Source organism: Cololabis saira, chromosome 15 (assembly GCF_033807715.1).
Source record: "Cololabis saira isolate AMF1-May2022 chromosome 15, fColSai1.1, whole genome shotgun sequence".
NCBI classification, from domain to species: domain Eukaryota; kingdom Metazoa; phylum Chordata; class Actinopteri; order Beloniformes; family Belonidae; genus Cololabis; species Cololabis saira.
The window spans coordinates 12,672,429-12,698,189 of NC_084601.1; the positions used below are offsets into that span (position 1 = coordinate 12,672,429).

Here is a 25,761-nt window from a genome sequence, read left to right on the forward strand (position 1 = left end):
GCTCCTTCCTGTCATTCACACTACGGTTGCATTTGGTCGTGTGTGCAGACGCATCTCAGCAGCAGAGCTGAAAACAAGGTCTGCATCACAGGCGGAGCGCGCAACTGTCACTTTCCCCCTCGATGTGTTGAAGATATTTGCATATATTGTTCCCATGTCACACAGACAGCCCTGTTTCCGAAAAATCACCTCGAGGGGCGTCAAATTGCGCGTGACGTGGAGAAACCCAGCGTGTCGCTGTGTTTTTCAGCAGTTTCACCTGTGACTGTCCCACACCTGGCCGGTGTTCTCATAAACATATATGTCTATGGGTGTTCTGCCATATTTTGCTGCTTTGCCAAAAAATGCTACCTAATGGTTTTTCTACCATTGTGGAGCTACAATTTTACTGTGTTTTACTCCTAAACCACATCCTTTCCCCCCCAAATGGTCCTTGTCTCTTGCCAGGCCGTCATTGTAGATAAGAACGTGTTCTTAATGACCTGCCTGGTTAAATAAAGGCCAATTTTTATTTGTTTATTTAAAAAGGATCCCCATTAGTCTTCACCATGGGAAGACTATTCTTCCTGGGGTCCACACATAGACATACAAAAGATGACAATAATACAACTCAAAAAGGGTGAAAAACATTCACTAGAATTCCTGAAATAATAAATTGAAACAAAAATAAAAGATTAAGTAACCAACCATCCACATCTTAAGTAACAATATTTGCTACTATCACCAGATCTGTATCCACTTTTGAGCAAAATAGTTTGAAACGACTTTATAATTTATAATATACCCATACCTCTATTTATAGTAGTATAAATATACTACATATAATATACTCATACATTATAATATACTCATACTTCTATACTATATATACACTCATAGCCTACAGTGATTTAGAATATATTTACTATTACATTTATAATATACTTACAATTTGCACAATATATCACAATAATCACAATATATGTGATTGCACATAGGCCAATGACTGAATGAATATCAAATAAAGCCATAGAATTGTTTTTTTCTCTGTATCGTATAATGTTCACAAAGTGTAAAGCAATTCATGTCACGGGTAAGTGTATTTTGAAGGATCAAATAATCAACATCCCATATTATCAATTTTACATCGTGCAAGAAATGATGCAAACTTTGAAAATGGACTGTGCGCATGCGCAGAATCACAAAGTAGCATTTCTCGGCAGGTAGCAGAAATTGTCAGAACACCGGACCGCACGCTGTCCAATTGTAAATATTTGTGACGTCACCGGATTGTTCTGCCTTCCTCTGGGCCGTCCCTCCGCGTGCGCGCGCGCGCTCCGCGGGGTTTCCGGTGCTCGCGCCCGCTGCTCGTGCCCGCGGTAGTCGCGGCCCCTCGCGCAGCATCAGCAGAGCTCGTGTCATCAGACCCCCGGCGTGACGCGCTCCTGTCTCAGGTAGGCTCTCCTGCCCTCTGCTTTTAGGAAAAAAAAGAAAAGAAAAGCTAAAACAAAGTAACTTTTATCAATTATTCCGAAGAAAATAGGGAGATGGTACGCAAAGCTGCATTTCCTCTGTTAGTTGTTTCCTGGATTTCACCCTTAAAGTTGACAATGTGATGCTGATTATGTGAATAGAAATTGTATCTAGGAGGGACTAATATTGAAGGACTTTAAAAGCTTTCCATCTCCATGTAGCGCCGCTGCTGCGCGTCTCCCTGTCCGTTTCTTGGGGCTCTAGTCACTTCATCTTTACAGAAAGTCAACCGACCTTGAATAAAAGGAAGTTTGACAAGAGTCGCCTGAGAGAAGTTGACCAAGTCTGGTTACTCCAGTACTTCCACCTCTTGTGGTACAGAAACCAACTATGTAAAGTAGAACTTAAACACATTTTGCAACAGTGAAATAGTGGAATTTACCAGAGAAATTGAGTTATTCTTGCCTTTCTCCACCCATTGACCATATGGGTGAAGTGGTGGGTTGTTTTTATTCTGTTCAGAAACATCAGTATGTAAACGTCATAATCTCCAGATTTGGGGAGAAATCTCCTTCGGTGCAGATAATTGTATTGTTAGAATATGATAATTATTCCTTCACTGAATGTGTCTGTGATTTATTTGGTGAAGCACCTACAGGAAGCCACCTTGAGGAAAAGGGCGGGCTGCTTTTTCCCTACCCATCTATCAGCTGTGTGTCTGTGGCTTTGACCATTTATAATCAGTGGAGGGAGGTATATTCTCTAAACAGAATAAACGACACACACGCACAAAGAATTAATGTATGACCACGAAGGGATTTTAAGAGTTGGACAGAAAAACTGCAGCTATGCTGTCCAAGGCCAGACCCCATCACTTCCTGTTTGAGAGCAGTTCCTGTCTTTAGCCCTGGGGCTATGGACAGGAAGGAAGGAGGTGTGGATATGGTCTGTAGTGGGAGCGGGGCTTAGAAATGTACATCTCCATCATCACAAAACGTTTCCCGCTAAGCAGCTGTGAGCGGGAATGCTCATCCAGGATAACAGCCCTACACCCGCGGACACACCTGGGCGTCAGCAGAGTGCTGCGAGGCGGTCGCCCCCTCTTGCTGGACTCAGATCTAGATCCTGGTCCCCTAATGTTTAAAAACCAGAGTCAGATAAGGAACTGCGGCAGGTAAAGGCCCTTTACAGCAATCCAGCATTTGCCTCTATATCTAAAGGATGTGATGACATCATGTGGAAACAGGACATCCCGAAGCTGGAAAAGCCTTGCTTTTCCACTGCTGCCTTCCAGCTCTGTCTCACTCTCCTTTCTCTTAGTGTGCATGTACATACCCCGTGTGTGTGTGTGTGTATATATGTGTGTGTGTGTGTGTGTGTGTGTGTGTGTGTGTGTGTGTGTGTGTGTGTGTGTGTGTGTGTGTGTGAAGGTTCAGTGACAGCTTGCTTCCCATTGTCCTATCATTCCTGCCCCACTCACACTCTGCATCCTGTGGAGTTTCCTGCTCAGGAGACAGAGTAAAGCAAGGAGTAAAGAGTAAAAACAAGTGAGAAAAAGACAAGTAAAGGGGGATAATAAGTGATTGGGGTTCAGCATGGGACTTGGATGAAATCACTAAAATACTACAGATTAAAAATGACTGTGTGTGTGTTATTTTCCACTGGGAGCAGCTTATCAGCAGCCCACTGCGCAGGAAAGGGTGTGTCATTTAAATTTGGATGTTTGTGAGTGTGACGATGATGATGTAGGGTGATGTTATTGTAATTTCATAAGAATGCACTGAATGCATGGTCACAGCTCTTAGGCCAGAATTCGGTTGCTTCCTTTTATTGTTCAGAGTGAGAAAAAAAAAATATAGCAATGTGGTCTCGTGCAGCTGTGGAGAGTAACGATTCCCATCCGACGGCCTCGTTACTTTTCATATTCGGTAGCTGGACCAGTCCACAACATGGCTTCAGCAGCACTGCATTAAAATGAGTTGGGCTGAGCCGTAAAAGGAAAATCACCTGTCAGAGTATAAGCAATTAAAATACAATATAAGAACAGATTGTCCTTCCTCTTTTGCTCTCTGCTTATGAGGCCTTTCTTTTGCATTAGGAATAACCGTCTGCTGTACCTGTGCAGAAGACCGGTGAAGAATATAGAGGCCTTGAGTGATGCTAAGCCGGTTATTTCCATTATATTGCCTCTGCAAAATAGATGAACTTGAATCTCTGGAGTTGTAAATATATACTTTAGATCACAATAACTGACCATCCAAATCTTCAAGACCTTTGAAAAAGCTTTATCACTCACAATCTGTGGCTGTTTGGTGGGAACGTTTCAGTGGTCTGGAGGTGACGACCCAGATTAAGCTGCTCTAAATGGAGATGGCCTGAGATCTGAAAATTGGGTCAGCTTCAAAACCAGTTTTCAGATCCATACACTTTCGATCTCATCAATTCTGGCAGGATTTTCAAATGCATGTTGAAAATCAACTATGCAACACGAGAGACGGGGTAAGACGCTTATTTACACATGCAGTGATGGAGTGGTGGCGTATAGCTGAAGTGGAGATGCTTCTGCAACCTCCGAAGGTTCGGCCATGTTGGGAGTGTTGTTGTTTTTGAACTTGAGATGGTAAAGTAGTTGTAGTAAAGGTCAAGACTTTTGTATATGCACTTGTTTCCTCATTTAAACACTGATCAGAGAATCAATAAAGAATAGGACCAATGAGCAGCATAGAAAAAGACATAATTATCCATACAATTGTAACAATTCTCATCTCTAATTGGGTGTTTGTGTTTTTGCAGCCACTTTATTTGGTATAACAAGTGTATCTAATAAAAAAATAAATGCATTTAGAACAGATTGTAATAATATAAGAGGCGGGTGAGATGAGGGGAACTTAAAGTCACTTTTGCTGTAGATTTTGTCTTCAACTCAAGTAAAGATGGTTGAAATGTAAGAGGCAGGCTGTCATCCGTCAAAAAAAAGACAATGATCGGAAGCATACAAGAGAGGATAGAGAGGAGTGGTCACCAGAAAAACTTCAGACTTAAACCCAACAAGACTTGATGTTGATGACGGACATGAATATGATTTGATCTGTTGAGAGATAACGATCATCTCTTTCTGTATGTGACAGTTGTTTTTTGCTTCTATTTTAGAATTTCACTTCTTTAGCACCACATATTTCCTGTGAGGTTGTTTCGGCAGGCTTGTTGTCAAATGACCAGAAAAAGGGGTTTATTTTGAATTCTTGAAACCAGTTATTGTCCTCCGACTCATCACGAACCAATGCAGCACTTCTCTCTAACAGAGGAAGCCGCCTCAATTCCGCATAATATGATAATTATATTTTTGCCAGCACTATTAAAAATGCACCGTGACATCCCGTATCCAGGCTGTGAACTGTGGTTTAGTTTTGATGAAGCCAAAAAAAAAAAGAAGCAAATTGTCTGCAACACGATGAAACGAAAAGCCACCGGTTTAAAATTGAACTGCAGCTGCATCATTGAGATATGATATCATTTATGATCTACACCACATATCCTCTTTTAGTCTGAATCAAAAAGTTCTTCTTTTGTTTCTATTTCTTTTAAAGAACTCAGCCTGGTATACTCACCGTGACCAGTTTTACTACCCGTCACCAATATCACAGGCTTGGCCCCGTATGTTCCTCGGGACTGTATATGACTTTATTTTTATGTAAACATGTCTCAGATCAACTCGAACGCCGGGTGCTCGCTGTAAACCATCACAGCTTCTGCGACCAGAGGGGAAGACGAGATGAGAGCAGAAATATCTGGTCAACAGGAACCAAACTGGGAACAATGACTCGTTTGGCTGCCTTGAAAAACACTTCCCAGTGTGTGAATACATCTGCTATTGTGTCGCTCCTGTTTGGGGTCTTCTCAAGCCAAAAAACAAGGAGGACCTTGGTCGTATTTTTCTTACTTCATCAGAGAATGCAAGAAGTTAGTGAGCTAGGGAGAGATGGAGGGATTATGAAACAAAGTGGAGAACAAAAACAGAAAGTTCTTTTCTTTTTCTGGTCTGATCAGCAGTTGCTTTGGGTGTGTGTGGATGGACTTTGTCCTCAGTTTCCAGGAAAAGGGGGGAGCCATCGGAGGGGTGGACAGGAAACTCTAACAGGACTAACTTCCTGTAGCTCTCATGATGGCCAGCCTGATAAATGGCTGTTGCGCTTCGCCTTTGCAAAGCTTGTACATATTTTGCTGTGAATGAGTAACACACTCCCCTGAACGTAGCCCACTAACAGATTTCCTTTGAGAGGAGTTTAAGGAATTTGTGTGTATGGATCAACCTGACACCACCTGACACCACCCAACACTAGTACTGCTGCTTGGGTTCTTTTACATTTTTTTTAAGTAATGTAAGTAAATTACTGTTTTCTTCCTTCCCTTGCTGCTATAACTTGTATTGTTCTCGCTCTCTGTTACTTCCCCTACATTCCTCAGTAGGTGGGGTGGCTCCAGCCGGGAGTCTAGTCATCTTGAAAGGTTGCAGGTTGAAACCCTTATGGAACTTTTCACTTAGTTATCAGATTATTGGGAATATCTATCAAAATTCATGGTGCCGTGGGATAGTGCAGCCGTCTCACAGCAAGAAGGTCCTGGGTTCAATTCCCGCTGTGGGCGCTGAAGTGCGTGTTAGTTCCCCCATGATTTCGGTGCCCACACCCTGGGTGGGGTTGGTGAAAGGGCCTTTCTGTGTTGAGTTTGCATGTTCTCCCCATGTTCCCTTGGGTAGCTAATGGGAGCTACCCTCACAAAAACATGCAGCAGTCCTGGGCTACACATGCCCCCTCTGGTCAACCGGGGCGCCAGATGGGGTGGGGAGGATCCGGCTAGAATAACGTGATCTTTCCACGCGCTACGTTCGGCCGGAGAAGCCCCACCCTGTCTGGTGAAAAGATGCGGCCTGCTCACTCCTCAGGTTAAGGAGGAGACCTGAGCTCATGTGCAGGGCCCTCCCGGGGTTGGTAGAGGATGGCAATGCCCAGGACTGTCACTTAGGTAGGAGCACGGGGTGATGAAAAAAAATTGGGAAAATCGGGGATAAAAAAAAAAGATTCATGCTGCCAACGGGAGATGTCATGGCTCCGGCTCTGCCGCAGGGCCTTCTCCTGGTCGGACGTGTCCACAATACATCCCCAGGGAGGCATCCATGACCCTAGTGAGCGTATAGAGGTCCAGTGTAACACGACCGGGGCGGAAGGTTTGATCATCGACTCATTTCTCCAGCACCCCTGCATGTTCTGTACCAGTGAGGCTCAATAGTGTCATTTACCGAATAATAATTTTAAAACCACTTCTGAAAGTGATGACGTCCACCTTAGCCAGAAGCTCCACCCCCCCCGATGCCCATGTGAGGCTGCAGACGTGTGCCTACCAACCAAGCCAATTCATGACTATTAGAGATCTTTTTTCTTTAGCTTTTGGCGCACTAGTCGGTAATACTGAGCCACGTTGAGCCATGTGCAGATAGAACTTAGCATGAGTACAGATTTGAGAGAGAGCAAATGATGATGATTATTATAGTATCATAGAGCAGGCTGTTGTTTGCTCAGATTGTGGCATTCTTTGCTTCAAATAAAACCCCAAACTCTTGAGGTTCTTGCTGATTTGAAAGTCTTACAGTTGTTGTAGAAAAGGTGTCTGTGGACAGACTTGTCAACACAAGTCATACGATGAAATACTCAAGCAGTGTATTAGTTTTTAACTTGTAACTTCTAAGATGAGGTCCCTGCGATGGACACAGCCATTGACAGCGTGCGTAGCCTCCATCCTTAGACTTTATAAAGAGAAGCTGATAAAAACGTCAGCGCTAGCCCTGGTAAATCCAAAAATGGGTTTAATGAACAAGTCCGGTGGCTGGTTGGAATCATAAACCGTAAATCTCACTGGACAACCCGACCGTGACGCCGCCGCCGGTGCACTTTGATTGGTTGGAGCAAGCCCACCTTACTTTTCGCACAAGCTAATCATTTTACGGTAGCTCATTAGTCAACATCAGAAATGAGAAGTGCTTGTCCCGAGGCGGGGACTGTGAGCGGCGGCCGGCTCTGGCGGCGGCTCCGCCCGCAGCAGCAGCTGTAGCAGAGGTCATGGCTCCAGCTGGAGGTCAGGCTGAACTGCCCCTGCTCCTGCCCCCTTCAAGCCAGAACCAGCCACGGAGGGCTGTTGGTACAATTTTTAAGTCAATTTATCCTAAAAATAGGCAATGACTCCGTTGGGTTGTCGTTCACACTTCAGAGGTCAGAAGTCGACCTCACTGTAGTTACTAAAAGGCTCTGCAGCAGCTGTGAAGCTACGCAGGAGTAGTTTGAACCGTTAAAACAAACGAGATGGTTGTGTAACATGTTGGTTCTTGACGTTTGCTTCCTCTTAATATTGGACCGGGCAAGGAGCAGCTTCTTTTTAGACAATAAGTATGTTTCATAGCTGTATTTGAATACTTTTGTGGATCATAAAAGCTAGCGTTGACAACAAGATCCTCAGCTTTACTCTTCAGCATTTCCTCCTGATGTTGCCCTGGGTTCACGGCTCGTTCGCACGTTTAACATCAACAACGCAGGCGGCTCTAAAGCCAGAAGTGAGGATTGCATACATGTGTGCACGTTGACACAATGATCTTTGTGAAACAAGTGACACACTGCTGCGGACAGTCACTTTGAGTCAGCCACCCCATCTAATGATGACATTTGCAGCTCTATTTCACCACCAACCCAAACTCCCACATGCACATGTTTGTTTGCATATGCACACACACACACACACACACACACACACACACACACACACACACACACACACACACACACACACACACACAGCTTTTTGACCAGAAAGAGTGATTGAAATGCAATGGCTCTCTTGAAATGGTAAAAGCAAAAAAAGGAAGTGGCTAACCTCAGATCTCTCTCTCTCTTTCTTATCTGAGGGTGACTATTTTTCTTTTTTAACTTCTCTGTTAAAGAGAAGTTCTCACATCTGCTATACGCTTCACTTTATTCACGCCTTTCTGCTTTTGAGCCTCTCTGTCTCTCTCTCTCTCTCTCTCCCGTTTTCAGCCACTCATCTCCTCGTTGCCCTGATCTGTTGTTCCAGCCCCTGACACTCAACTTCTCCCTCTTTTTTTTGCAGTGGCAATGATAATTGACAGATGATCTGACAGAGGAAGACAACAGGTGAGGGAAAAGTTAACTTCTGTTTCCCTCTCTTCCTCCACAAACTCTTCTTCCTCATCTTCCCGCTCACGGGAAGTCATTTGAATTTTACATTTCATGTAAATGTTGTCACTTCTCTCTACACAGTTCTCTTTCTTGCTTTGACCCCTGTATGTCTTCCTGTAATTTAAATAGCTCATTGCTGAAACTGGCCACTTTAATTTATGATGAATGCCGCTTGTTTATTGTTTTTTTTGTAAGGATTTATGACATCAAAGATACAACAGCAGGCAGATTATTGCAAAAAAACGAGAAGGAAAACCTGAACTGTCTGCTTTCACAGACGCCGTCTCCGTTCTGGTTATTATGGGGTGTACCTGTTGCAAGCAGAAGCCTGGCAAATCGGTCTCGGCAACGTCAGGAACGGTGGACATTGTAGATCACTCTCCCAGCAACACAGATGGAGGGTCAAGCATTCCCTTTTCTCAGGACCGCTATTGTCCTGATCCCACTCAGACCATCCCAGACTTCAACAAGGGCTTTGCACCCAGCTCCATGTTCCCGAACACCAGCACACACCAGCGGCCTGGAGGCATAACAGGTAGGATTGTGTGTGTGTGTGTGTGTGTGTGTGTGTGTGTGTGTGTGTGCGGTGAACATATTCAACCAATAACACCTTACATTCTGAGGTAAAAGTCAACGTAGCTAGTAGGCCTGTGTTGAAAAAAATCAATTTCTCAATTCTAAATCGATTCTCATATTAACTCCTAAAAATCGATTCATATGTCTAAAGATTGATTTTTTTTTTTTTTAATTCTTTTCTTTCTTTTATTTATTATTTATATTTTTTTTCATCATTACATTACAACTTTTGGTTATTTTTTTGTTCATCCCCAAAAAAGGAATGTTTTGTTGGACACGAGAATAACTGGTGCCATGTTTTTGCCTTTAAATATGTTTAAAGGTATGAAAACCTTAAAGTGTTAGGTTATAATTGCATAAATTGTCTATATTTCATTACTTTATATACTGTCTTGGGGTTACATTTGCTAAAAATGCTAAAAACCAAATGCTCAAAAATTAAAAACCAAAATAGACCGAAAATGGAACATATAAAAACGGAATGTAATGTGGGAAAAAATAAAACCGATTTCATCCATCTCTGTTTCCTCCCTGGATCTGTTTGATAATTCTGACCCACATGATGTTTCTGAAAGCAGTTCTATCAGCATTCTGGAAGCTGATTGGTCCTTACAGCATCATTAGCTGCCAATACTTGCTGTTGAATCTCAATATAATACTAATAGTAATATGTTGCATAACTACAGTCATATAATTCATGCAACAGCTCAAAAAACAGTTTTAATAACACTAACCCAAATCAATATCAGAATCGAATCGGATCTAATCAAATCTTGATAATCGATTCTGAATCTTAAGAATCGGAATCGAATCGATTCTTGACATTTGAATCGATCCCCAGCCCTAGTAGCTACTAGAAAGTGCACTATTGCTTGCATATTCTATAGGCTTCTTCAGAAAGAGGGGCAGCAGGTCTTCCCCACCGGGGCGAAATTTCAAGGAAAGGACACTATTTTCTCTACCACAAATCATTTGTTTTGTCACACAGTCCATTGTCTGTGAAACATAGTTTGTGTTGCGACATTGTGTGGCCAAACGGACCAACAGAGCCTACTGCAGAAGAAGAAGTGTTGTCGTTTACAACGGCAAAGTGGGAGATATCCCACCTTTCAATGCAGCATGTAACATACGCGCCGTATCTCTACGACCAGTCATGCATCGTCTGAAAATGTTTTTGCCATGCTGCGGTATGCAAAACCACTGCTCAAAACACTTGGGCCTTTGGCAACGTCAGCCGGGTGGGTAGTGAGGCTCAAGTGTAGTTTTAAGTTTTCTCTGGGGTTCCTTGTTTACGAGTGAGGGAGGACCGGAGCGGGAGATCAACAGAGGAATCAATGCGGTGTCTGCAGTCGTGCAGGTCCAGTGCCCTGTGTCTGTTGTGTTGAATATAGATCTGACACGATAGGCGAGGCTCTGCGTTCACCGGCCGGCCCGCAGTTGTTTCTCAGTGTGTGTATTTGTTCCAATTCAAAGTCTCCAACAGACGACTATATGGTCGAAATCCCAGGATGTGTTCCTGCGCCACTTATTTTATGTGAGCTGTGGAGACCCATGCAGACTTCAGATGGGACAATATCCAATAATTCACTTTGCATCAGCAAGCAGAAGTAAAATGGAAGTCAAAAGAGAGTTATAACTTTATATTTAAGCAGAATATCTGGGTGCTCCTGCCGGCGCCTCCTTCAGGCCTGGAGGAGCATTGCAGAGACCTGAGGAGCCACAGCTGAACTGAATTCTATTTAATTTTGTTTGATTGTCTCTTGTCTCCATACACCCTGAGGAAGGCGCAAGCCGACACGCGTTGGTGTCTTTTTAGTATGTAACCCAAGTCAAATAAAGGTTTTTTAATTTTTTCAAGCCACCAGAGTGCCTGCATTTTTTCCTTTTGAGAGTTATAACTTTGTTCATGTGTAATAGAATGTAGTTTTAGGATGTTGTCATGCCATAATATAGTTCTTCTAATCTATATTTTTGGATAAGTCATTAAGAAAGAGACTATTTAAAAATGTAACCACCAAACTTTATTTATAGCACAGTTAAAATACAAAATAATACATCATTACAAAGTACCGTTTTTTACCATTTTAGCCATGATCCGCTCCGAGCCGCGTTAATGCTGGACGTGTTGATGTAATTGCTCTGTTACATGGCACATTTCTGTAAGATTACTAGCAGAGCTGTGATGCCATGAAGTACACGAGCCCGCTGCTGTTTCAGCTGCAGCAAAACTGAAATGCAACTGTCCACCAAAGTATGCTCTCCTGAGTCCTGCTCGCCAAGTACGAACTACCATACTACCAACAGCCATATACTTGTGTGAACTGTAGTGTGCTTGCGTCTGTCTGTGTGTGTGTTTGTGTGTGTGGGGAGGGGCTTTAATAAGTTTGATGTTTTTTAACATTTTATGTGAAGCACTTTGTGTTGCATTTTACAGGACTGTCTCAGAAAATTAGAATATTGTGATAAAGTCCTTTATTTTCTGTAATGCAATTTAACAAAACAAAAATGTCATACATTCTAGATTCATTACAAATCAACTGAAATATTGCAAGCCTTTTATTATTTTAATATTGCTGATCATGGCTTACAGTTTAAGATTAAGATTCCCAGAATATTCAAATTTTTTTAGATAGGATTTTTTGAGTTTTCTTAAACTGTAAGCCACGATCAGAAATATTAAAATAATAAAAGGCTTGCAATATTTCAGTTGATTTGTGATGAATCCAGAATGTATGACATTTTTGCATTACAGAAAATAAAGGACTTTATCACAATATTCTAATTTTCTGAGACAGTCCTGTATACATGCATGAAAAGCGCTACACAAATAAAGTTTGATTTGATTTGATACCAGGTACACAAGTCCCGACTTTGCATACTGCAAATATAAGCAGCTGAAGTGAGTTACCTGCACAGGTCAGCTGGACTCACCTTTATCGATCACCTTTATGGTGAGACGTTTATTGCTGAAATGGTTGAGGCATCTTGTAGGCCCCCAAGCGAAGCTAACGGGTGGGTGGATAGCTGTTACGCAGCTGGTAGCATCTTCTAGTTGTGATGCTGATGGACAAAGAACAGCAAGTCAACTAAGTTTGCTTTGCAAATCTTTGAACCACAGAACACAAAGTGAAACTTGCTTTAGTCTGCACGATTGTTGTGGTTTGTCGTGACCCCACGGCCTATCCTAAATCCTGTGATGACACAGAGGGTTTTTCCAGCCACCTGACCAGTCTGTGGTCTGAGCTACACAGAAAGGCTCTGAAGGAAAGAGCATGCACTGCCACACAGTGTTTGGTGGCGTAAATACAAGCTTGGGACAAACAACAACGGACAAGTATAAACTACGACATAGGTCCTGGGGGAAGGCCACGGACGTCGTTGCTACGTGGAACTATAAATCATGCTTAACGCAGTGCACTTGGAGAGCAGTAGGAGTGTCACGGAGCATGTTTGAGATGTTTAATGATCAATAAAACTAGAAACCATAGTGACCAGAATCATCAAGCCAGCTACTGATATTAAAACATTACCTACCAGTCCAATTAAGAATATAGCAAGTTCATTTTAAGTTGTTTTTGCAGTTTCTTCTCGTACCTCTCACCAACAACTACGAGCCAATCCAAGATTTTGCTTTGAGAAAAATGTTAACATCAGTTCTTGAAACTGATTTAATTTATGAGGATTCATTTGTAAGTGCTTTTCCATAACATGTCATTTCACCATAAAAATCCATCACTGCGCTCTGCATTGTGCTAAAGAAAGCTCTTGTGGCTCCATCGCCTGATGTATCAGGGGACTGTGAACCAAAAGGTCAAATTTGAGTCGGATGTATAGAAAACAACAAGTTGAAACTGAAACTGATCATTGGTGTCGTTTAAACCACAGTTTTGACAGGCCTGTTATTAAAAGCTCCAATTGTCAGATACCTACGAACAGCTGATCAGAACATTAACTAGCACACAGATGCTCATAGATGTGCAATTAATAACATTTGAATCCTGATTTCAATTCTGGCTCCAAATGATATTTTTTTTATTTCACAATCCTGCATTTACCAAAAAGTTTACAGTGGACATTTCAACATACTGTATCGTGTCGAGTTCAATAAACGCAACATGCTTTAAAAGTCTTATGTAATTGGGGTTTCATCGTTGACCAGAATAATTGCAATTAGGGACCGACCCCCCCCATTATCTAGCACGCTATTCAGACATGCTCAGTTCCCTAAAAATATAACGCATGAGTGTCGTATAATTTCTGTTTTCTCATGTGTTTTCATTTCCTCTGACTGAGAAAATATTTGAACTGAAATACAGTATGTGAAACTGTTAAACAGTTTCAAAAGCAGCCTTAGATATTTCTCACAATAATAACTAATATGAATGAGATGCTTTTATAATAAAACTAATAACTGTCTCTGATTCTGTGCAGGTGGTGGCGTTACTCTTTTTATAGCTTTGTATGACTACGACGCCCGAACAGAAGATGACCTCACGTTCAAGAAAGGAGAGAAGTTCCAAATCATCAATAACACGTGAGCAGAAAGGAAACCAAACTGTTGATCAGATGTGTTTACAGAAGGTCATATTAAAGGCATCTCTGTGAAGGACTGAAGCAAAATACTGCATTGCATTAAATCCATTCAATTATGTCTTTCAAACAAACTCATTTTGTTTGCGTCGTGTTAAGTTCTGCAGACTTCAATTAAATGCCACTGTTTAACAAGTGTCGGGGTTCTCAGCTGCGGGCGACAATGACGAGTTTGTGTCGGTGGAAAAGATTTTGTCCCGCTCCTGCAGACTAAAATCACGTCAGACTGTGTTTTGGTCGGCAGTCGGCAGGGACGCAACGTTAACACATTCAGTCTCATTCACACACGTTCTCATTTACTTATTTGTAAAAAAAAGATTTGATGTTCTGGTCACACAACTCACGCAATCTATCAGCAGGGTTGTCCAGCAACAAAACTCCTGATGGTGCTGATGGTCTGTTTACCTTTAAGCTTTATTTTATGTGGATGAAATTGTGAAATGTGACGTTTCTCAACATGTCTCTTTAACTTTTCATGTTTTAGAGAGGGTGACTGGTGGGAAGCTCGCTCGCTGGATACTGGCCACTCAGGTTACATCCCCTCCAACTACGTAGCGCCGGTCGACTCCATACAAGCTGAAGAGTGAGCGGACACACACACACATACACACACACACACAGATCTGCCAGATTTTAAACGTATGCTTGAAGATTTGAGGTTAAGTGCTGTGTGAGGCTGCTTTGGTGACGTGTTGGTGGTTATCATGATGACAGGTGGTATTTTGGGAAGATGGGCAGGAAGGATGCAGAGAGGCAGCTACTAGGTCACGGCAACCAAAGGGGAACGTTCCTCATAAGAGAGAGTGAGACGACCAAGGGTGAGGTGACAACAGAGTCAGATGTTCACATAATCTTTTACTGTCTAAAGTAACGTAAAGATGAACCTTCAACTCTCCTCAGCATGAGTCCTGATCTTTGCTTGCGTTACAGGGGCCTACTCTCTGTCCATCCGTGACTGGGACGACACCAAGGGAGATCACGTCAAACATTATAAGATTCGTAAACTAGACAACGGTGGCTACTACATCACCACCAGATCCCAGTTTGACACTGTACAGCAGCTGGTAGAGCACTACACAGGTAAACCGTGCAACCATGAGTCAGAAATCATCAGCTTCTTTTTTCAGCAGGTTGCAGGGGATCATGCATCAGTGACTTAAAACCCAAGATTTGCTTTAATTGTTTGTAAATCTTATTCTCTTGCCCCTTAACTATTGGTGCAGAAGTAAGTATGCACTTTTCTCTCTTTAGTGTTATTATTTCAGCCACTTTGCACTTTTTGCTTGCACGTTTTTATGCAGCGCATAAGTTATTTAACATACCCTGATGTATCAAGTGATTAAAATAAGCACGGCTTCAATCAGGCTCAACATAAAAGATCTATTTAAATGTGTCAGAAACGACCCTCTAATGGCATTTTTATTTTCATTACTTAAATAATACAATTGTATGAAGGTATTAATGCAAAAAGTAATGGTGAGTAACTTTTAAAGTTTGATGCAGATTTGTGTACTTCAACTTCCCCTGCTCTCTGTCAGTGTAAATGTGCCCCCTAGTGGCTTATGCTAATATTAGAAAGAAAATTATGTTGTTTTTTTTTACCAACAAAAAAAAATTGGCGGCACATATTGTGTCATTTCACAGCTGCATGTCTGTGTTGATCTGTGCTCTGCCGCCCTCTGTTTGTTTGTCTGCCGTGGCTCGGCACTTTGGTTTAACCTGGCATTTGATTGTATACGTAAGCATCTTGTCTTGGTCTTTCTTTATCACTGCGCTCGCTCTGTTTCCCTCTCTGGCTCTCTCTCAGAGAGAGCAGCAGGACTGTGCTGCCGTTTGATTGGCAGCTGTAAGCGGGGCATGCCTAAGCTGGCCGACTTATCGGTGAAGACCAAGGATATGTGGGAGATTCCCCGCGAATCTCTCCAGCTGATTAAAAAGCTGGGCAACGGCCAGTTTGGAGAAGTCTGGATGGGTACGACTGGTCGGGTTGTGTTGGAGGGGGAAGAGGGAGGCGACGACGGAAGCACACCTGAAACACATTTCAACAGCCGTCGACTTGCGTGATATATTTAAATGCCGGGTGGGCTGAAAGGACATCTGTATGCGTCTCTGGCTTGTAAATCTTCCAAGCTGTGTGAAACTCAGTGATCTGCGCGTGCATACCTTACAGAATGCACCTCACAGGCTTCATTTTGATTTTAATTAAGTAAATGCTTGACAAACAAGTGAGAGACATCACACAGAGGCGGGTGTTAATTGATGGGTAAAAAAAAACATCCAGGTGTGCCGAGTTGAAGCCCCTCATCTCCCGGGATTGCATGTGCATGTCTCACCTTTTGTCATCCTTCCTTCCTTTCTTTCCTCCATCTGTATCCCCTTCACTGTGCCACTTTTCTCCTTTTTTCATTCACCCACTCCTCCCCCTCTCTCTCTCCTTAATCTCCATTCTCCTTGGTGCCTTCCTCACCCCCCTCTCAGGCACTAATGATGGACTGTGTTATTACCTGACAATGCCCTGCCCCAATTCCACCCCACTCACCCTGGGTCTCGGGCGGGACGCCTGGGAGGTGTCCAGGTCCACGCTGTCCATGCATAGGAAGCTGGGACAGGGCTGCTTCGGGGACGTGTGGATGGGTGAGACCGACTCTGCCAACCTTTTGATACTCCCAGCAGGCCTAGAGGGAAAACCATCCCGTAGTAAACCTTGTTGACAGTGCTCAGCGTATTTCCTTTTATGTCACTGTATGCGGGCAAAAAACGGTTCTCGATATCCCCACGGGATGTTTGGCCGTTACACCTGTGATTAATTTCTGTCAAAGCTGTTGAGAGAGTGAATCTATGTGTTGAGTTCCTAAGCTGTGCAGGGCTTTTCCCTGAAGCCAACCAAACTCTGCGCCCATCTGTGTAACTCAGGGGACACTGGTGTTCATGTAAGGAAGCCAGAAACCTCCCTCACTCGCTGTCTCTGTCAACTCTCCTCACCCTGTCACATCATGCATGCTCTCCGTAATAACAATCGTGCATGCACAAGAAATGTACCGCATGTGGGAGTTCTCTTGAATTCTATACAGTATATACGTAGGTGTGTGTCTTTTCATATATACAGTCTATTGCTACACAGCGAGCATCTGTGTGCCTGTGTACCTTTGTTCGGCGTGTGGATTAACATCCGCTCGTCTGTATGCCAGGCATGTGGAACGGCACCACCAAAGTAGCGGTGAAGACTCTGAAGCCAGGAACCATGTCCCCCGAGGCTTTCCTGGAGGAGGCTCAGATCATGAAGAGACTCCGGCACGACAAGCTGGTGCAGCTCTACGCCGTCGTGTCTGAGGAGCCCATCTACATCATCACTGAGTTCATGAGCCAAGGTATCAGACCCAGTAAACTGTCACCTCTTTGACGTCGTGTAGATTTGAGCTGCTGCCGTTGCAGTCGATCAAAGCCACGCCGATGTCTTCAAGTTTAAATACACATAATTAAGAAATGTTATCATAGAATATGTTTCAGTTTCATCTCAACGTCATTTGCATTGAAATTTGAATTGTAAAAATAGCGGTACACATGATAAGAGTTTTTTAATTTGTTAGGTGTTGCAAGCCGCATAAAAGTCTCAGTCTTGCGATAAAACGTGGACCTTCTTATAAATGCCACCTGTGGAGATGGCCAGTGAGTCAAAATATAGCTACAGATTTTATTAAACCTGGTAATCGTGCTTGTAATGAAAGTGTGCCACTTTATGAAAGTCTGGGTTCTACATTGCTGGAGACATGAACCTCCATCCCGGTCCTTTTTAAACTTTCTTTTTTACAAGACCAATCAGATTATACACTTGCATGCTTTCAGGAACAACATCAGTGTAAATGTCTCTGTGGATAGTCCTTTGAGATTGCAGCCCTCCTAATTACTAGTTGGACAATAAAAAGCATTTAAGGATAATGCTCATCCCTCAGCACAAAGATAAAGATGGATAAATATGCAACAAATTAGAGAGAATCTACACATATACACAGTGAGATTATGTTTTGGATAGCAATTGAAAAAATATGGAGATAATTTGGCAGCGTTTCGTCAATAGCGCTCTGTTTATTGGAACCTTCTGGTTATGTTTTCGTTATTCAACCTTCATCTGCTCTTATTTTACCGTGTGTCTTTTTGGTTTGTCAAAACACGCACTCTCATTAACTAGAGCTGACTTTTGTCTTATACGCTCCCTGTCCAAGAAAAAAAGTCATCACGCCGTTTCACTGAGCATATAAATAAACTGATTACTGCGTGGATGATAATGTTTCAGCTGGCAACAGGTTATTTAACACAAACTGATGCAGCGAATAGCATCTCATTTCTGAAGCGACCGTGTTGGAGGGCACAAAGTCGTGGAAAAGATGGAGATTAATCTGTTTCAGAAGGGTCTAATTGTTGGCAAAGAAAACGTCTAAGACGATTGTTGAAATAACTAAAATTGGGAACAGATTTCCAGAGTGATGGGCGCATCAGGGTGAGAAGAGAGGCGGATGGGGCGATGCACCCATCATACCCGGTGTCTACCGTGCAAGCCTGTGGGGGAGGTGGTGTGATCTGGGGATGCTGCGGTTCGACAGGTCGAGGGTCACCAGCGTTACATGCCCAAAACACAAGGCCAGTTGATTTACCTGAACATACTGAATGACCAGGTTATTTCAATCAATGGATTATTGTTCTTTGAGTGGCATATTCCAGTCATGAGACATCATTTTCACATATGGATGGGCCACCACAGAGTCCAGGCCTGAACCCCTCTGAGAAGATCTTAGCGAAAAAGGAATGCAGCCCCGGACTGAAATAAATGTTGTGACATTGCAGAAGCTTATTGGAATGATGTCACCGTACATGCGTGCCGTAATCAAAGCCAAAGCGCTCCAATGAAATATTAGAGTGTGTAACTCTTATGTTTTTGTGGGCAGGCGGTGTGTCATAGAGCTTCTGTTGTTTTCAGGAAGTTTGCTGGACTTCTTAAAGGATGGTGAGGGGCAAAGCCTGAAGCTGCCTCAGCTGGTGGACATGGCGGCACAGGTGAGTTTCAGTGAAACTGCACTGTGACAAGGAGGAAGCTTTTACTCATTACAAATATGAACTTTGTTCTTGCTCTCTTCTGATCCCGGGCAGATTGCAGCTGGAATGGCGTACATCGAGCGGATGAACTACATCCACCGTGACCTGCGAGCAGCCAACATCCTTGTTGGAGATAATCTGGTGTGCAAGATCGCTGACTTTGGCCTGGCTAGGCTCATCGAGGACAACGAGTACACGGCCAGACAAGGTAGCGCGATGTGACACAAGTGTGCGTGAGGGAACCAAACTGGAGGCCACACTTTCTCAGTGCTATTATTAAAAGCCTGCTTCAGTCTTCATGCCAGGCTTTCTAAACATAACCTGCTTTTATTATTATGATTATGCATCATCACCATGTTGCCATGGTTTCAGGGGCGAAGTTCCCCATTAAGTGGACGGCACCAGAAGCTGCGCTCTATGGACGCTTCACCATCAAGTCGGATGTCTGGAGTTTTGGCATCCTGCTGACTGAACTCATCACTAAGGGACGCGTGCCCTACCCAGGTAAGAGATGATGGAGACCTGTCCATGCAGAAGAATACCCAGAATTCAGTGCCTTTCATTCAGTTTAATAGAGAAGAGTAGCTGCTGATTATGAAAGGTTTTAACTCCAAATAAACATGTCGGTGCTGCAGCTCCACTTGATCCTTCATGTCTTAAGCCCATCGCTTTAAAGTGAAGTAGAAGTAAATAGAGGACAGGTAACCCCTTCTTAAGCACCCTGCTGTGTAAAGTAACATGTAGATCTTATATTTTCCGATTATTATTTTTCATTTTTTACTGAACCAGTTGTTTAATGGGTTCAATGAATCGCAATATTCTCCCTCATGCAAATTTGAATTAATATATTACCTCAATTTTATTTGCATTTAATAAAAAATGTGTACTTATCATGAGAAATGCTAATTATCTGTTTTGTAGAAAAATGTCACCCCCCTTTTAGTCTTTTCCTATGTATATAAAAATGATTTGATTTTAGCTTCTGGTTGAAAGGGTGCCCGCCATAAGTGGCATCACTACTGCTGGCAGATGATGTACTTTAGTGTGATTTCAGTTGGTTGTGTAACTTGTAGTTGTTATATTTGGGTGTGCGTTCTAGTGCGTCAGTGAAAACATGTGTGAGCAGGTTCATCTCTGCAGGTACCACATCAAGAGGGATAACTGAACCGGTAGAAAACTAAGAGTCCACATTGCATGTCATCTACATTAACTTTTCTGTTGTTATTCCAGTGAGATGATATGAAAAGGGATAGAGTTGTGCATATCTAACGTCAGAGTCTGGATGCACAACGGCCAACACATTGAGCTCGACAGTGGCTTTAAAATAAAAACCAGAACAAAAACCTTTTACCACAAAACTACTTTTAAACAGCTTGAACTACCCCAGTCATTGTCAAAGGTTTTCTTTCGCTCACTTTTCCAAGTTCGTACAAAGAGTGAGAAGCTGCTTTAACCAAAGAATTCAAACAAGACGTTCTGACAGAAGGTGACACGAGTTGTAGAAAAATCCACAAAATGAAAAAAATAAGGGATTTTAACACGTAAAACATGAATGTTTATGCTATTAAACTCCCACAATGTGTAAAATGGGCATATAACCAACTTTCTTTAAGTTGTATTGTTACTTTACTAGCAGATGTTTTATATTTAGGATCATGATTTTGTATTTACATATACAGGATGATAATTTATTAGATAAAAATCCCTCCATTTCAGCCCCCACACCTGTTTTGAAATCGGTCTCATAATTTTAGGCAACCTGCTTAAGAGATATGCCAAATGCTACAAGATGTAAAGTTCGGTGACGATCGAGATGGAGAGGATCTGTGATCTGGATCTGTGATGTAAAAGAAACCCGCACATCTGAAAGGCTCGCTGACATATTTTGAGTCCCCAAATAGTGGAACGGTTCTGTGCAGTCAGGTTTGATTTAACTTTAGACATTTAAATATAAGCTGATAAGCACAGATGTTTTTCCTTCTTTTATTTGTCCACTTTAATAGATACACTAATAATTATTATGCTCCAAACTTTTATCAGTTCTTTTTTATTTTTTCTTTTTATCTTTTTAAAAGTTCACAGTTCACTGAGGTGTTTATGAAATGTCTTTGACTTTACTTTGGCCAAATTGCTCCACTTCTCTCCCAGCACAAGGTGCTGGATGGAGAGAAGGACGTTAACGCAGGATAATTCTGCTCTGATCTGGGTTTAAGGTTTTAGAGTAGCCTGAAAAGCTGAACAGCTCTAAATAACAAAACTAATAGACAGGGTTGAGTTATTTTGGAGAGTTTTCTTTGAATTTGGTAGACACCCACATATATGCTCTTAAGCACAGAAAAAAGTGTGTTGTTATATCATGCGCCTAAGTTAAGTGAGCTTTCATGTTTTTACATGCTGTTACAGAAATATGCATTTCCAAGTCTAGACATATTTTTGTATTTCTCTATTTAATCCAACCTGTTGTGGCCTTGTCCTACCTGCCTCCCTCTTCCTGCATCCACCCCTGTAGGCATGAACAACCGTGAGGTGCTGGAGCAGGTGGAGAGGGGATACAGAATGCCTTGTGCCCCCGGCTGCCCGGCTTCGCTCCATGAACTGATGGTGCAGTGCTGGAGACGTGAGCCCGACGAGAGGCACACCTTTGAGTACCTGCAGTCCTTCCTGGAGGATTACTTCACCGCCACAGAACCGCAGTACCAGCCTGGAGAAAACCTGTGACCACACGCGCGCTGGACAACCGTGGAACTTTAAATACACAGAGAGATGCAAACAAATACAGTGACAGGCATGTTGTAGTGCTCCAGCTGTACATGCTTTCAGTGTATTTGACTCTGAACAGACCGCATACTCACACACTCGTATAAACATACATATCATTGACCTGTTTAAAATTGTTTTGAGTTGGTTCCCTTCTTTTTGCTCATTGATCACTGCGGCTCGCTCAGAACAGATCAGGTAACCGCGTTGAAGAGTCTGAGCTCTCCTGATCGGGCCTTGCAGTAATGTTGCTTTACTCTGTAACCATGACAACAAGGAACTGAAAGAAGATGTAGATGGTTATGTTGGGGTGGGGGAGGTCCAGTGGGTACAAGATCTGCTCAGTTGCCGTATTTGTTCAGGTCTTTTGATTTTTTTTTCCTACTGCAAAGAGGTTTTGAGTAGATTGTCTGTCTGAAGACCTCAGAAGAATGTATTGATACAGGAAGAGTCTGAGGTGCAACAGGTTCATTCATTCATTTCGCATACGCAGTTCCTCCTGTTCATGGTTGGAGGAGGGTATGGTTTTATAATATAAATGCAACCTTGAGCAACTCTCAGTGAACTGGATGAACCTGTGTGCTAAATGACTGGATTATGTACCGTATACATACTGTGCCATTAAAAAATATTTACTCTGCAGTAACTCAGCAGGTCGTCTTTTTTTTATGAATTGAATTTTTTTTTTAAATCTGATAAAAGGTCAATTTTAACCAGACTGATCTGATTTCCATCCTGCTGCCAATATGTGCCTTAAATACTGTGTTATAAAAGCCTGTGGTAAGAAATGTGCTTTACGTGGCCAAGATTTTGCATAGCTGTTTTGTATAAGTTGTCTCTTTTGTTCTAATTTAACTCACCTATACCTGTGCAACAGAAAAAAATCCTATATCTAGCTAGCATGTATGCAGTTTTCATGCTTACAGTAAGAGGGGGGGCACGGTGCAACGTCACATAAAGGAGAATGCTCTGTACCAGTGGACTGTGGAAATAGTGTTTTTATTGAATTGTTGTTGTCTGTTAGTTTTTGTTTGTTTGTTTTTGGCCAAAACATGTAACCGTCATGTTGTGATTACTGTAATAAAGATCAGATATCTTTCCCAGGTTACATCAAATGTCTTATTCGTGCATGCTTGAACATGTACTCATAATCATATTAACCAAGGACCATTCTTGAGGAAGAGAGTATTTTCATTAAACAGCGCATTTCAGATGAAATAAAATGTTCCTTGATTACAATTACAGCTGCAGTTATTTTGTAAACTCCCAATAAATATAAATCAGTCCACATAATATGAAGCACCATATAAAACGAGAAAGGACGTCTGGAATGACATTTAAGCATCTTATAGTATTTCACGGTTTACTTGCCGTATGCATATTTTTCCCTTAACATTTATTTTAAATACAAGTAACAAGATAGAGTTTTATTGATGGGATACAAAATTGATATATAGACCTTTCTACATTTCTGTGAGAATAAAAAACTTCATCCAAATGCATCATCATAACCAAAATGTGAGGAATTATTATGAAAAGATCAGTTAGATTCCCTCCATCCCGACTGCTTTCTTACATCACATAATGTGAGTCAACGTAAATCATGATGTCTAATCCGCCTGCCTACTCCTCTTCATTGTTTTTGTGTCTCTCTGAGCGTTCCCTGCATCCATCCACAGAAAAACTACAACTCCCACAATTCCCTGGGATTTAAATGAAGCCAGCTACGGGTGCCCGGATGGCTTGACAGTCAGGCACGTTGGAAGGCACAGCGGAGACTGAGGCGCACTGAGACAGAGAGCTGGAATTGCAGAGGCTTCGGACGCACGGTCGATGTTCGCCTCCCGCATACCGGGGAGTCCCGATCCCGTCAGCAGCCCCGGAGCCCAGGGTCCCACTGCGGTCATGTCAGCGCCTTCAACTGGAAGGAGACTGTGAGAGAAAAACCCCTCTCTCCCCTTATTTAAAATCTCTTCCCCCTTTTTTTTGTGTCATTTTCCCCACATTTGTGGGTGCAGATATTGGTGTTGAAGCCACAGCAGGAGCGGTTTTTCCAGCTGACGCGCGGCAGGGCAGGAGGAGACGGCGCTTTACATTGATGTGGGAGGACAGTCTCCCTCCGAAGCGGGGAGCTCCGATGAAGGGGAGATGTGGCTCGGTGACGGCTGCAGCCGTCAAGGCTACGGCTCCGTGAGCCGGCGTGAAGAGCAGCGTGCGCCGCCAGCCGCACCAGCCAGCCCGCGCTGGACCGCGACCGCTCCGGAGACTCCGGCTCTCTGCGTGCATGGTGAGTGAGTCCGCGTGTCTTCTCAAAAAAAATCCGCTCCATTGACCACTTTCTTTTCATAAAATAATAAATATATATTATTTTTATTTGATTTTTGTATTATTATTATTTTTTTCAACATTAACCATCATCCCCGATCTGCATGCGCTCCCGCTGCTGAGGGGCTCAACTGTATAGGCATGCAGCGTGTGTGGTTACATATGAAATAATGATGTTCAAACACACACAGACACCAGCTCACACACACGCAGTTTGGTTGAATATGTGCCCAGTAAACCTAGTACACCCACACCCGTTTTTCTCAGCTTTTATACAATAGTCTCACCTATTAGCCTCATTATCCCTGAATATACAGTGTAGGCAGGGCAACAGTGCACAACATCTCCCCAGGTACTATCACTCTACACATACATATGCACACACATACAGAGTCTACCTCTTGTTTATTTCTTTTCTCTGGGTTTTTTTTTTAACCGTGGGTGAGTTTGATGGGACTTTTCTGATAAATATGAGTGGGGTTGGGGGGGTATCAACATATGCACAGTGACTCAAGCTCCTGTTGGTGGACAGAAATGAGCTTGACATCTAAGCAGGAGACACGTCCAACTCTCTGGGTTTTCCTGCACAGACACCCTCCCTGAGTTAGGCAGGACACAGCAGCAGCACATCCTGCAGTGGCAACAGAGCCAGTGTGGTGGTGGTGGTGATTATCAGCTCTTGTCTGCACTCTAGCAAGGGGAGGGGAGAGGGGAGGGAGGGGGGGTCAAAAAAGGAGAAGAAAAAGAGTGCTGAAAAACTGTAAAAGAAAGAGAGGGATTAGAGAAGTCGGTGTCAGTCCTCAGGGAGAGATGGATGTTTATTTAAGGGCACCTCGGTGAAGTGCACCGGCTGCCCCAGTGCCTGTGCTGTTAGTATGCAGACTGATGCTCTGTCTGCCTGCCTGCCTGTCTGTCTGTCTCACACACACACACACACACACACAGTCTCACACCTGCAGTTGCTGGTTGAAGACTGAGTTTTCTTATTGGCAGGTCTACTTAGGCATAATGACTAATTTCAGCACTGAATGCTGGAATGAAAAGGAAATGGCCTTACCTTGGCATTCAGTGCCTGTCTGAGACTTGTCTTGAGTGTGTTTCTGTGTGTGTGTTTCTGTGTGTGTGTGTGTGTGTGTGTGTGTGTGTGTGTGTGTGTGTGTGTGTGTGTGTGTGTGTGTGTGTGTGTGTGTGTGTGTGTGTGTGTGTGTGTGTGTGTGTGTGTGTGTGTGTGTGTGTGTGTGTGTGTGTGTGTGTGTGTGAGAGTGACAAACAGAGTGTGAACATATAACAGCTTAGGCCCATTGTGCTTCCTACCTGTGTGAGCGGGGCTAGTTGTCATGGCAACGGCCTTGTAGCTCTGTTGATGTTCCTGCTGTCCTCATTGGCAGGGTCAGCGCACCTAACACACCGCATCTCGCCTTAAATCTGTGTCTGCGCAGGTGCGCGCGCGCCGAGGAAGTACCTTTTGTTTGCACGTAGCTGCAGTTTGTAGGCGTGTAGGTTGACAGCACAGACAAGTCAGAGGGTGTGCGTGCGTGGGACTATGTGTTCCTGAGTGTGTGTGTGTGTGTGTTGCAGTGTCACAAAGATACACCCTGCTGATATGACAGCCAACGGCTCCACCAATCACCTGTGTTCTCCCTCTGCCTATCAGCATGCAAGGTTGCCATAGTCAGACGCCCTTTTGATATGGACGTTGTCATGGAGATGGAGAAGACAGAATGGACACACA

General features: G+C 43.1%; 2 protein-coding genes across 6 annotated transcripts in view; both read left to right on the forward strand.

Moving 5' to 3' along the window:
• The first annotated feature begins 1,326 nt into the window (after nt 1-1,326).
• yrk (Yes-related kinase) lies at nt 1,327-22,912 on the forward strand. 3 transcript variants are annotated; one of them, XM_061742609.1, is made up of 13 exons: nt 1,327-1,433; nt 8,605-8,648; nt 8,971-9,228; nt 13,701-13,803; nt 14,344-14,442; nt 14,574-14,677; nt 14,790-14,939; nt 15,667-15,831; nt 17,048-17,227; nt 18,832-18,908; nt 19,002-19,155; nt 19,320-19,451; nt 21,457-22,912. In XM_061742609.1, the coding sequence occupies exons 3-13, from the start codon at nt 8,994-8,996 to the stop codon at nt 21,663-21,665; spliced, it is 1,608 nt and encodes a 535-aa protein (XP_061598593.1). In that variant the 5' UTR covers nt 1,327-1,433; nt 8,605-8,648; nt 8,971-8,993; the 3' UTR covers nt 21,666-22,912. The 3 variants fall into 3 exon arrangements, with proteins under 3 accessions (XP_061598593.1, XP_061598595.1, XP_061598594.1); XM_061742611.1 differs by lacking the exon at nt 15,667-15,831 and adding an exon at nt 16,338-16,493; XM_061742610.1 differs by lacking the exon at nt 1,327-1,433 and adding an exon at nt 5,645-5,831.
• A 418-nt stretch (nt 22,913-23,330) lies between these two features.
• Nucleotides 23,331-25,761, forward strand: part of ahdc1 (AT hook, DNA binding motif, containing 1) — a 19,695-nt gene continuing 17,264 nt past the window's right edge. For 2 of the 3 annotated variants that reach the window (XM_061742607.1, XM_061742608.1), the window contains exon 1: nt 23,331-23,991. The gene's annotated coding sequence lies outside the window, so the exon portion shown is untranslated. The remainder of the gene's footprint in view (nt 23,992-25,761) is intronic. The other variant, XM_061742606.1, reaches the window with a different exon arrangement.

Bases quoted from the DNA above. Each gene is read 5' to 3' on its own strand.
- yrk (XM_061742609.1), top strand. From the start codon at position 8,994: ATGGGGTGTACCTGTTGCAAGCAGAAGCCTGGCAAATCGGTCTCGGCA. The intron at 14,443-14,573 runs GTGAGCGGACAC...TCATGATGACAG, and splicing joins GACTCCATACAAGCTGAAGA to GTGGTATTTTGGGAAGATGG. The intron at 18,909-19,001 runs GTGAGTTTCAGT...GATCCCGGGCAG, and splicing joins TGGTGGACATGGCGGCACAG to ATTGCAGCTGGAATGGCGTA.